Source organism: Centrocercus urophasianus, unplaced genomic scaffold (assembly GCF_019232065.1).
Source record: "Centrocercus urophasianus isolate 14NV4802_14NV808 unplaced genomic scaffold, USGS_Curo_1.0 seq_39, whole genome shotgun sequence".
NCBI lineage: Eukaryota > Metazoa > Chordata > Aves > Galliformes > Phasianidae > Centrocercus > Centrocercus urophasianus.
Genome location: NW_024884966.1, coordinates 2,513,166 through 2,525,305, shown reverse-complemented (window position 1 = coordinate 2,525,305; position 12,140 = coordinate 2,513,166). Strand labels below are relative to the sequence as shown.

Sequence of the window (12,140 nt, the reverse complement as noted above, 5' to 3'; positions counted from 1 at the left end):
TTTTCTTTTTTTTTTTTTTTTTTTTTTTTTTTTTTTTTTTATTTCCCCCCCCCACCCCCTGTTTTTTTTTGTTTTGTTTTGTTTTCTGTTTTTTTTGTGGTTCTTTTTTTTTCTGATTTGGTCCACTGGAGATAAATCGCCCTCAATGATATATATATTTAAAAAAAATATCAGCAGCAAGACTCTCTTGAAATAGATTCTGTTTGATGTAGCTAGTCTGTCTTTTCTGTTTTGCCCTCTTTCACAGCAGCCTCTGAAGTTTTCCGTAGGGGGGCTTTCTCCGAGTTGGCGTGTCCTTGGCCGGATTCCGCCGCTCCTCCGTTTTTGTGCGATGTGTGCTTTTCCAAGTAGTTCAGCATTTCACTGAGAACAGTTTGGAAAGTGCTTAGGGCAGCACATATTGCAGGAGTTCCAAAACCGTGAGTGATCAAACTGCAGATGGGAAAGAGAAAGAAAAAGAAATGCACGCACGCATAAATATATATAGACTTACATACGTTGAAGTGTTTACAGTACACACATTTCAGACTGAAAATCGAGACTTACTCCCTAAACTATTTATTACCTGTGAGAGAAACAGAAAATAAAAGAGCAGAGCAGTGAGAGCAGACTGCATACAGCTTCAAAGGTTGCTTTTGGTAGGAGCATCACTTCTAAAGCACTGTGGGACAGATCTGTGGATTGCAGATTGACATGGTATTGTTGACTTCAGAGCCAAGAGGGGATCCATGCCCTAGGCTGCCCAGCACTGCTACTTTTCCAGTCCCAGAAGGACTGACTCCCCTTTCCTTAGGTGAAAGTAGCCAAGTCTGTGTGGCTTATTCACAGGTCAGACTTGCAAGCAAGCTCTGATTATTCCGATTATCCACTGGATGTGGCTCTGGGCAGCCTGGTCTAGAGGTTGCTGACCCTGCACATATCAGGGGGTTGAATCTGGATGATTATTGAGACCCTTTTCAACCCAGGCCATTTTATGATTCTATGATGATTCTATGATACCATGTGGAGGCATGTACGGTTGCATACACAGTAGGAAATTAAACAGTGCCAGGGCAATTGGCATAGTTTGGTCATGATTGTGACTGCTAAGCTTCCTGAGCATCGAACAGTGTGGGGTGCAAACTGCCCTTTGGGAATAACTCTTGGCCCAAACAATGCCCAGGAAATGTTACACCTAGAACTAGTTCAGCTAGGCTAAACACACAGACAAATCATCATAGAATCATAGAATGGCTTGGTTTGGAAGGGACCTCGAGGATCATCAAGCTCCAAGCCCCCTGCCACATGCATGGCCACCAACTTCTATATCTAATACTGGACCAGGATCAGTGAGTTGTAAAAATAACCAGTTTCCAACACTCTTGCATTGGTGGTGTTGAATTTCCTAGGGTGGATTTACCTTATTGCACCTTTAGTTCATATAAGCCATTTTCTCAAGATAGCAGTTTGTTCTTCATGTTTTTTGCACTGTAAAGTGTCTGAATTTCAGCAGTGCTTTTCACATATCAGTTACTGAATTGAAGCCTTAATGGAGTTGCCAAGCAGTCTTATAGTGGGTAAATCTCATTTAAGTTTAAAGATGCATTGGCACATATAGGTACATACTGCATTTAGGCACCTTAGCTTGGCTTCTATTTGCAGATCCCAAAATTCTCCTATTTTCCAGTTTTCTGTACCAGTCATCAGCTCTGCAAGGATTTCAGGATGTCAGAAATGGCACTAGAGATCAGTTGTTAAGCAACTGACTCCAGTTCTGTCTGTTCAAATTATGTGTGTGCAGTGTAAACTGTTTGCGTAAGGCCCAGGGCCTCTCAGGTGGTACTAGACACCTTAAGATGGGTAACTAAATTCTTTTCATTCTTATAATGAATAATTTTGATAAGTTCTAGGTGGAAGAATATGAACAAAAACAGAAGCAAAGAAACCCAAAGCAAAAAACCATAATCCTTCCAAATGTTTTTCTTCCGTTTAAAAACTATTAAAGAGTGGAAAACTACTTCAAATGTTGAAATATCATTGCAGTTTTAAAAATACTTATTTCAGTAATAAAAACTGTTTCATCCTGTGCTAGTGAAGGTCTTCTCCCTCGTGTAACTGCAGGTGTCTGAGGCACCACATCAGTAAACTCCAATTTAATGTGCAGAGCCATGCGGAGGTCAGAAATAGGAACACTTCAATTCAATGGGAATTCCTCTCCTCCACATTTTGGCTTCTTAGTCTTTAAAGATGTTTAAGAAAATAGTGAAAAAAATAGTGGTCTGGGGAAAAGAGTTTATACAAGACATGGACGACTGCCAAGATGTTGGACATATCAAAAACAAGCATGGGAAAGACTCCAAGACGTCTTTCAGGGTGATCTTCCTGTCTCTGCTGGATGTGGGAACCTTGTTTGTTGGGAATTCTAAGGAAGACACCACGCTTAAGGAAGTCCTAACCAAAAGAAGGGCTCAGCGTGGAACTCCGTCACTGTTTCAGACTGGGAACTGCCCAGTCTTTTACGAAGGATGTTCTGAAAGCAATTAAAAAAGTAGCTCACTTTTGGAATGTTTATTCACCAGTATTCCAGTTGCTTTTCAAAGCAGGAAGCTGTGTTTATCCCTGGTTAGCAGCGAGAGGAAAATGATAATGAAATATTTACAAGGACTATTTTACAGGCATCGAGTAATGATACCAATGACTGTTGAAGTTTGGACTTACAGTAATATTTGAACCTTTTAAAGAAAATGGAGTTTTGGGATCATTTTTTAATTTTGTTATTATCATATACTTTTTTTGGGAAATGTCTGGCATACTAAGAAAAGAAATCATCATAGTTGTCTTCTCTGTTTAATGTTTGCAAAACCAATACCAGCTCAAGCATACATATAAGAGTATTTTTAGCCCTTTCAAGTCTAATATTAAGGTCAGGTGATTTAAAGATTATGTGTTGGAATTCATCTTCATTTTTATCCTTTGCAAGTCTGGAGAAATGAAAATGTGAAGGAGCTAACATTATCAGAAAGCAAGAAAAATAACATCCAAATACATCTGTACTAGCTAGAATATCTCATGGTTTTTACATTGCTTGTGTGGTCTTCTGTGCCACGTTTTGGGGAACTGACTGAACCAAGAAATACATAAAATATTTATGGACTTATGTGCGAAAGAAACCAGTTATCTGTTTAAGAAGTACCTACAGTCATTCATTTCCAGTAGATAGGAATAGTAAGTTTAACAAAGGATTGACTAGAAAAGAATTCTCTTGGCCTTTTTGTCTTTGAACATTTCCACTCTTGAGCAAAAGGAATAGTGCTGTGTTCATATAATAGCTCAATACGCCCTGAAGAGTGAAGTGGGAATACTACAGTGAAAACTGAGAAAAAATAGGGCTAAGAGTGAGGGTAGAAAACGTTCTCAAATGCTGAACAAGACTGCAGTAAGCACCAGAATGGGACAAAATCTGATATTTAGGTGTGTAAGCAACGGTGCCAACTTGTAGCTGTATCCTAAACTCCCTTCACAATCAAATTGACTTAATTCAGTTTCCTACATGGCAGAGTCTTCATTGATTTGAGATGCCCTATGGCACCTGAGTCATTCGTGTGGAATTGGAAGACAAGATACAGAATTCCTTTAAGTTCACCTTGCTTCTAGGTGTTCAGAGGCCAGACACTCCTGTGGTTTCTTTTATGCATCTTTACATGTTGGTAGCAGATGCCAATGTTTAGGCAACCAAACTGAGTCCTGGGGCTTTACTCAATACAGTCAGAGATGTCTGGAGTCTGGCACTTGAAAAAGAGACATCTCCTTTATGAGAAGCTACTCCATTGATTCTGGCTGCAGCGTGAAGCTGAGTAAGAATGTGTCTTTGGTGCCACATCAGATGCCTTATGGTAACAAGACATATATGCCAAGCAAGTGGGTGTGCAGGAGAATAGCAACATTTAAAAGAAGCAATGAACTGATGGTACGCCTCGTAGCACCCAAAAAGAAGTTCCATGCTATTGTTTCCTGAGCTGTATCTTTACATAGACAGTCAAGTCTCTTGTCTACCTGGTAATCTTCAGCACACAGCTGATAAGGAGATGCCTTGATGCTGGTATTTCAGCCTGAGCAGAATCTTGAATGTGCCTGAAAACTAATGGTTATAGGAAAGAGATTTTCTGGGATAAGTTATGGGTTTATCTCCTTTATAGATCTGCTTTGTGGTATCTTACATATCAAAAATAGTAATTAAAAAACAGATGTTTTTAAAAGATTACTTTGTATTTCTTATTAAAACTAAACAAAACAAGAAAAACTCAACAACCTTGAAATAGCACTGAAGTCTAATGATAGCACAAGTTTTGATTCCTGTCGCATTTGTTCTCCGTAGATTGAGTTATGCAAAACTTATTAAATTCCCCATGATGCTTGTTGAAAGAAACTATTTTATAGAAAATTTCTGACCAGCTGTCCATGTTATACTCCTGTGAGGGTATATTTTTTTTGGCCCCACTTTATGTAACAGGCATAGAAAGGCAAAGAGATGCTATCTGCTATTTTATCTTACATTTTTATCAGTAATTCCCACTACTCTAATTTTGGTGAGCTTTGTTTATCTGCAAATCTTTGAAAAATCTGAGAAAGTTGGATAATATCCCTTTGCTGATGAAAGTCAGTTTCAATCTAGGGAGAAAATCTGATTTTACATTTAAATCCCAGGCAAAACAGACAGAAGACTAATAGCAAAGTATTAAAATGTTTCCTGAAAGTCATATTTAATTGCATGATTTTTAGACTTGACTGAGCTCCCACTAAAGTCAGTTCATTTTCGGTGTGCTTCACACCTACAAAGAGAATTGCTTTCATTATAAGACTTTCATTTGTGTTTAAGATCCTAAAATTAAACACAAAGGTTTTATAATGGAATCATCTGGGTATTCACAGCTTTTTAGTACACTTCATTGCAACTCCTGTAAGCAAGAAACTTTATTGTTCTGAAAGGTAAGGCTAAAGTGTCTGATTTGGGTACTGTTCACAGGGAGATTCATACAGAAGGCTGTGAAGAGCAGGCCAACATATTATAAATCCTTATGCTTAAGGACATCCAGATCTCCCTGCAATCCTGCCTGGTGCTACGATGCAATTATGTCTGCTCATGTTTTAAAGATGGCCTTACTTAAAAATGAAAAGATCCAGCTCTGCCTGAAGGCTTGGGTTCTCATTTGGCACCTACCTCAAGGACTCCTTCATACCCCAGGCTGGTGAGACTTCGACTTGTGGCAAAAGAAACAGATTCTCTCTCTGTGGGGGGCAAGAGGCCATCTGCACTGAATGTTTACAGCCTCATTTAAAATAAATAAATACTTCAAAACAATAAAGAAAGAGCAAGCTCAAATGCATTGTTTGAAATTTCCCGCAATTCTAAATGCGAAGAACCACTTCAAATTTAACAGTGCATGGCAGATAACGAGTAGTGAGATCTGATAAGATTTTGGATGGCTCTAAAGGTAATGGAAAAAGATTCAAATCTTACTGATACATATAACTTCCTAAGTTAGAGGTGCCTCTATTGATTTCTGCTTATTGCAAGGTCTCCCTTATGAGGGTTGCCCAGAAAGCTAAATTGAGATGATCTCACTTCAGAAGGTCAGTGTTCCTAACTATGACAGAAGTTAGACTGATAATTGTGATGAACGCTGGAATACGACCAGCATGTGCTACATGGATAAACAGTCTATAGGATCAGAGTGGGCAATATCATATAAAAAGCTGCCTTGAAATGTAGGCTCTCATGCTTATTTTCCATTCATAACCAAACAATTATATCAAAGACATGCTCTCCTAACCACATGGTTAAATCCTTTTACTGCATATAAAAGCAAAGAAAAAGTGAGAGGGTAGCACTAAAACTGATGCTCTCTGTTCCCAAAGTATTCAATTTCAGCTCTGCGGATTTTGGATCTTAAGGGTGACTTTCCAGGATTTTAGAAGAATTACCTAGGGTATGTCTCAGAAATACCAAGGACTGTGTCTATAAAATCTTTTCAAGCAACAAACCAAAGATTAAGACATTGAACTACGGTCCACATGGCACTTGTAGAAGCTTTTGGATGTTTGTCAATAAATGTTTCCAGCACAGCGTATCTTATCTCCCCAGTAGAACACTGGATAACCCCATGACTTGCTAGTTTTCACTGAGAAAAAGAAAAAAAAATACACAGGCTTCTGCCTTGTGGATGAAAAGTGGCTTTGCTGCCCATTACTTCTTGAGGAGCCAAATACACCAGTGAAATCATAGAGAGATTCAAGATGACTAGTTAACTTGAGAAAGCATAAGCACCTCCCTCCCACAGTCAACAGCTCCTTTAACTTCTGCTTTCGCCTAGCGATCATATCTTTGCCTCACAGCAAAGCAAAGAAGCAAATGGGTTTCAGCCGACTTTCTATGATGTGTAGACTTCTACAGTGGAGCAGACAACATGGCTGAGAAGCCAGTCTGATCTCCTCAGACAAGAAAAACTGAAGAGCTAAGCATTATGTATAAGCATTATAATTAGCATTATAAACACAGTTATGTGTTTAAAGCAACATCATATCCCAGTGATTTAGGATTGTGGAGTTATCAGTTCTTTTCCTGGGAATCAGGAGGAAGTGTTGAATTGAAAAAATGTCAAGTCTCCACAGTTTTCGATCTTTGATGAATACACATTTGTCCCTTCCTCAATAAGCAAGGCATTTATATGTTAATGAAGAGAAAGAAAACAGATTCTCATCAGATCTCTTAATTCCATAAATGATGGCCTTAAAGGAATCCTGGAATCATTTAGGTTGGAAAAGACCTTCAAGATAATCTAACCCAACTGTCAACCTACCCTACCAAATCCCGCCACTAAACCAAATCCCTTAGTGCCACACCTACATCTCTAAACCTCCAAGGATGGAGACTTCACTCTTCCCTGGGCAGCCTGTTCCAATGCTTCACCCTCTGTGAAGAAGTACAATGAGAAGATTAATTATAAAGATCAAATGATTTGCCTGTATTAGTAATTCATCCTCTACACACACACACACACACACACACACAAAGTCTCAACCCTTTCAAAAGGATTTTGGTTATGAACAGAGCAGGAGGAGATGACAGAATCCCTGCTAAGCAAAGTGACGCAACGATCTTAAAGGTCCCTTCCAACCCAAATCATTCTATAATTCTATTGTTATGATTAAGATTGAAGACAGAATCCCTGGAAAGAGAATGCTGGAAAAATACAAAAGGAATGAACTCTAATGCGTTTGGCAAATGTAAAAACAAGTAAAAGAAGGAACAAAATGAAAAACAAAGGAATAGGGTAAGGGCTAGGATTAGGGTTAGGGTTAGAGGTTTGATTGCAAATACCTCAGTGCTAAGAGGTGTGGTCCTCCTCAACCAGCTGAATTGAGGGCCAGATTTGAGAAATCATGGCAATTGGGGATCTGTAGAGGGTACCAGAGCTATTTCACCACACAGTCACACACCAAGCTTCTTTCAATCTGTGCATCTAAACAGTAACCTGCTACCCCTGGTTAAGATGACTGGAATTATGACAGCATATGCTCTATCTCTTGATAGGAAAGTAAATGTAAGGAAAAGTGAAAAATACAAAAGGGTTGTGCATGTGTATCTGTAATTGCAACCCAGCAGAAAGAATTTGGTCTTAGCTTTTTGCTACAATTATAAAAATGCTTCAAGATTCAAAACCTATTTCACTGCTCTCATTTACCCTTCAGAAAGAATGACGTTGCTTCCTCGCTGCTCCCAGTGTCTGAGCCTCTGCTTTTTTTTCTGTTGCTTTCTGTGTCACCTTGTCAGTGTGATGCTAGGCACTCACAGGAGGCTGACAGCTTCAGGCTCAGAGACTAACTAAACGACAAAACTCTTGTCTCAAACAGTTTCACAGGAAAGGTGTTTCATATCAGCTGGATGGCTAGGCAAAATGCAGAATAATTTGTGAGGATGGTGATTGCTTTCATTCTTTTGCTTTAGTATTCCGAGCCTATTATTTTTGTCTGTTTATATAAGGTTTATGCAGTGAAAGAAGTGTCACTTGCAAGGAAGTTGTTTTCCCTTCACTATTTTGCTGTTTTAATCTTTTATATATAAAACAGGTGATGTGGATGTGATATTGCACCTTGATGAAATGCAACCTTACAGGATCACACTTCTGTAATCAGTAGATATTCATCTTTCCCTATGTAATGGATGACATTAGTAGGATAGCTGAGCTTTCTGTCCACTGCAAATTCTTGCACATACAAGTGACCCAAAAGCAGGCAAAGAAGATATGTTTAAACCTAATTTTACAAGTGGAGAATGTAAGACTAAGAGACTGACTAATGGGATCAGAGAGCCTGTACTTGTGGAAGCCAAGAAACGTGCACAATTCTCTTGAGTACAATCTCAGCAAATATTCCTTTTTTAAGGTTTTGTGTCACATTTTTTGGCTTCTCACAGAATCACAGAAACACCGAGGTTGGAAAAGACCTACAAGATCATCCAGTCCAACCATCCACCCATCACCAATAGTTCTTGCTAAACCATGTCCCTCAACACAATGCCTAAATATTCTTTGAATGCCTCCAAGGTTGGTGACTCCACCACCTTCCTGGGCATTGCTACCAATCAATACATAACAACTGTTCTCCACTGTTTGCAACATGAACATTCTACAACTTAAGGGTTATCCACTCAAGCTCTCTCATTCAATTAGAGATCCTATAGGACATCCAGAATAATGGTAAGGATGGTAGATGTGATGTGGGGCTCACAAAAATCTCTTGAATTGAGGTAATGGCAGATGCACGTGAGACAGAATGTTCTTTCACAGCTAAAGTGACCCTAGATCCCCAGATCTGTGAGACAAGTGAATGATTCCAAAGTATTTAAACTGGTGCTAGGATGTGCCTCTAGTCACATATACCCTTGCTGGTGATGTGAAGAGTGCCTAGGCTCCTCCTCTGCTGTGAGAGGCCACATCTCCTTTATTCAAATATTTTAACCTGTAATTTGGTGCAACTTCTCTGATTCCAACTGGGAACATCCCTTTGACAGGGTTAAAGCTAACTTGTGCTTGGATATTGTTTGGGATGGAAAGAGTTGGTCAAGGTCAAATGCATACAGGAAACCACAATAGCAATCAAGCATTATAGACAGCTGTGTCTAAGGGTCCAGGACCATGTCAATATTGTCTAAAAGATTAGCTTGTATGTGTATTTGGGAGGGGTCTTAATTTCTACATTCTGTTCCTGAAATACAGTGGAAGCATTTCCTTTCTTCAGAGCAGGGGTCTATGCAACAGAAAGCAATCAGTTAATCTGGACTACGTCTCTGCTCTGGAGGTGGCAGGATGAGATATATGTGAGAGAGGTGTCAAAGAGACAGGTGACTTGTGAGTTAACGCCAACTATTTCCCACATTGAGATGCCTATGTGCCATCAAAACACCAGCACTGTACTAGCTGGTTGTGCTGGTTAGCAGTGACTCAGATTCAGCAGAATTAACTGCTGGTCTGCAATGCCAGCACTCAGCTCTGCTGAACTAGTGGCAGGATTGAGGGTGTTGGAGAGTTATGCAAAGCTTCACCATCTCACGTGACAACCAACATGCACCATATGATCTCTGGGTGTGTATCTCAGAGCTCTTGTGCATCCAGGTAGGCTTGTCTTCTTCTGCTGTAGTTCCCAATTGCCCTGGTTCAACATTTCCAAGCTTTTCTAATCTAACTTGCTGTCAAAGCTCTACATACAAATTTCATTTACATTCATCTTTCTGCTTTCTCTAACCATTCCAACCTCTATTTTTCCTCCCATCACCCTGGATAATTGAGAGCTGTCTCTCAGTTTCACTGAGTATGAAACTAGGCTCTTTTACCTGTTCTGAATCCAAAGACAACCAATTTACAATGCTAGAGAGATTTGTATAACCTTGCTGTCTTGAAAATATAAAGAAAGATGAAATCTCTGCCTTGCTGACATCAGTGGGATTTGAAAACAGTTTTAGTTCCAGGATAAATTAAAATCTCAGCTTTTCCCTCTTGCACATACAGACATATGCATATGTACACAAATGTTTTATTTGATTCTGTGGGGCTTTTGGAAGAAGAAGCTCTGAATTATAAGTAATAGGCAGCATTTTGAAAGAAACTGAGATTTATCTGAATATTTTTTTTTTTGTTTTTTCCCCCAAAATATTTTTGTGCTCATTTATTTTCTCTGTCTAGTATCTTCCTGTCCCTTTCCTCTTGCTCACTCCATTTTGAAAGCGAAGGGCTGGAGAAATGGGTTTCTCTCTTTATTATTGTAGGAACATCTGGGTTCTTTCCTAGTACTGTGCTGACTTAGCCCTCTGATGTTTGGACTCATACATGCATTTACACATATCAGCCTTTAGAGGACAACAAAGAGACAGTCATGAGTCTGGACAAAAAGTGTCAGTATGGAACTGGATTTTTCTGGGTTTTCTTGTTTGCCCCATGGCTTAATGCTAATTTTGTCTTTGGTCATGGCTTTCAGGCTAGACACAACCCACAGGATTATTCCACTTGCTCCGCTGCATTTATCACAATGGAATCAAAGAAGAGTTGAAGGATTGCATGAATAGCCCTACAGCACATCACCTCTTCATGAGTCCACGTTTATGTACATGGTTAGAAATCTGAGCTGCCTCAACACTTTGCCCATGAGGTAAAATGATCTAGTCCTGACAAGGTTGGACTTCTCTATCCTTAGTATGTTTTTTATAGTGCAACTAAGGCACCTAGCTGAGCTCTAGTAAGGGCTAATGATTTCCTGAATTTTTAGACTGTATGCATATTTATAATATATAGTATGTCTACTATTATAATATATATATATTAGTAATAATTGTATGTATTAGAAATATATATGTGCCACTGTGATGAGGAATCCTTTGGTACAATGCTTCTTAGATTAGGCAACAAAAAACAAAGGATCTTGCTAACAAGCAGCACAAACAGACAACACATGCCCATACCCTGGCACCTTTTTATTTATTAATATCAATTCAGCATCTTTGCAGAAAGATACTTCAAGATGCATTGGAAAGGAAGACATCTTGAATAAAGCATAACTGACATGACCCTGGCAGAGGTAATGCTAAGTAATTGCTGTTATGAATATGAGGCTCTACAGAATTGCTTCTTCATGGTCATACAGCACTGAGAAATTATTCTTGCAGGCTTGAGTTTTCTGCATTCAGGTCAGACAGGAATCTCAGAGCAACTGCACAAACATGGCTGCACCAGGGGTGTAGATGAGCCTCTGTTTTTTTGTGTATTTGGTAAAGTTGTGCAAAACTCAGCAGTTTTCAGGCTCACTGGCAGCTTCTTTGAAGTTTTCCCCTGTTCTAAGCTGTGTATGAAGTTGAGTTTGGAGTTTGAGCAAACCCAGCATTTCTGAGCCCTTCATGGGGACTGTCCTGTGCTTCAGATGAGACACACGCTTAAAGATCTTGAAGAACTGGGACTTGGTGGGAAAATATCAGAGAGAACTGTGAGCTTAAAGTTTTAAAACTGATTTTGCTCATATTTGACCTGTGCCAGCCTGTGAACCCTAGTCAATTATTAATGTTAAGCAAGAAACATTGCAAGCAAGTAGAGATCATGATTCCACATTTACCAGAGGCAATTTATTCCTAAAAAACACTTTCTTTTACCCTAAAGTAGTAGATGTTGGATTCTAATAGGTATCAGATTTTATAGCCCTTTAGAAAGGGCCTAACAAAGGTTGTTCTGATAACGTATATTTATGTGATTTCTCTCACTTTTTTCCTGATCACAAAAGTTCTGTTTCTTTCTGGCATCATATGGCATAAGCATATAAGTATATGTATAAAATCTCAACATTTCATATTGTTGGGAACAACTTTTGGTGCTTGAAGACAGAATTTCTTAACCTCTTCTTGTGATGGTAAATCTATATGAAACTTTATGGGATTACTGATGGTCTTGTGATCAAAATCCAGATCATATTGAATAATGGCTGGAAAACACAAAGTCATGCTAAAATATTCAAAGTCCTTCATCAGAGGTTCTTGTTTAAGTCTACAGACTGCCTTTCCCAAAAGTAATTGTAATCTCAGTCTAGAGATTTATACATCACTGACATAGAGAATTTATTGTGAT

At 39.0% G+C, this 12,140-nt stretch overlaps 1 protein-coding gene across 1 annotated transcript in view; it reads right to left on the bottom strand.

Moving 5' to 3' along the window:
• Positions 1 to 212: 212 nt before the first annotated feature.
• The window catches only part of TFAP2D (transcription factor AP-2 delta), a 31,248-nt gene continuing 19,320 nt past the window's right edge, over positions 213 to 12,140 (bottom strand). The window contains exon 6 of the mRNA XM_042832601.1: positions 213 to 432. Coding sequence (XP_042688535.1) covers positions 213 to 432 — 220 coding nt within the window. The remainder of the gene's footprint in view (positions 433 to 12,140) is intronic.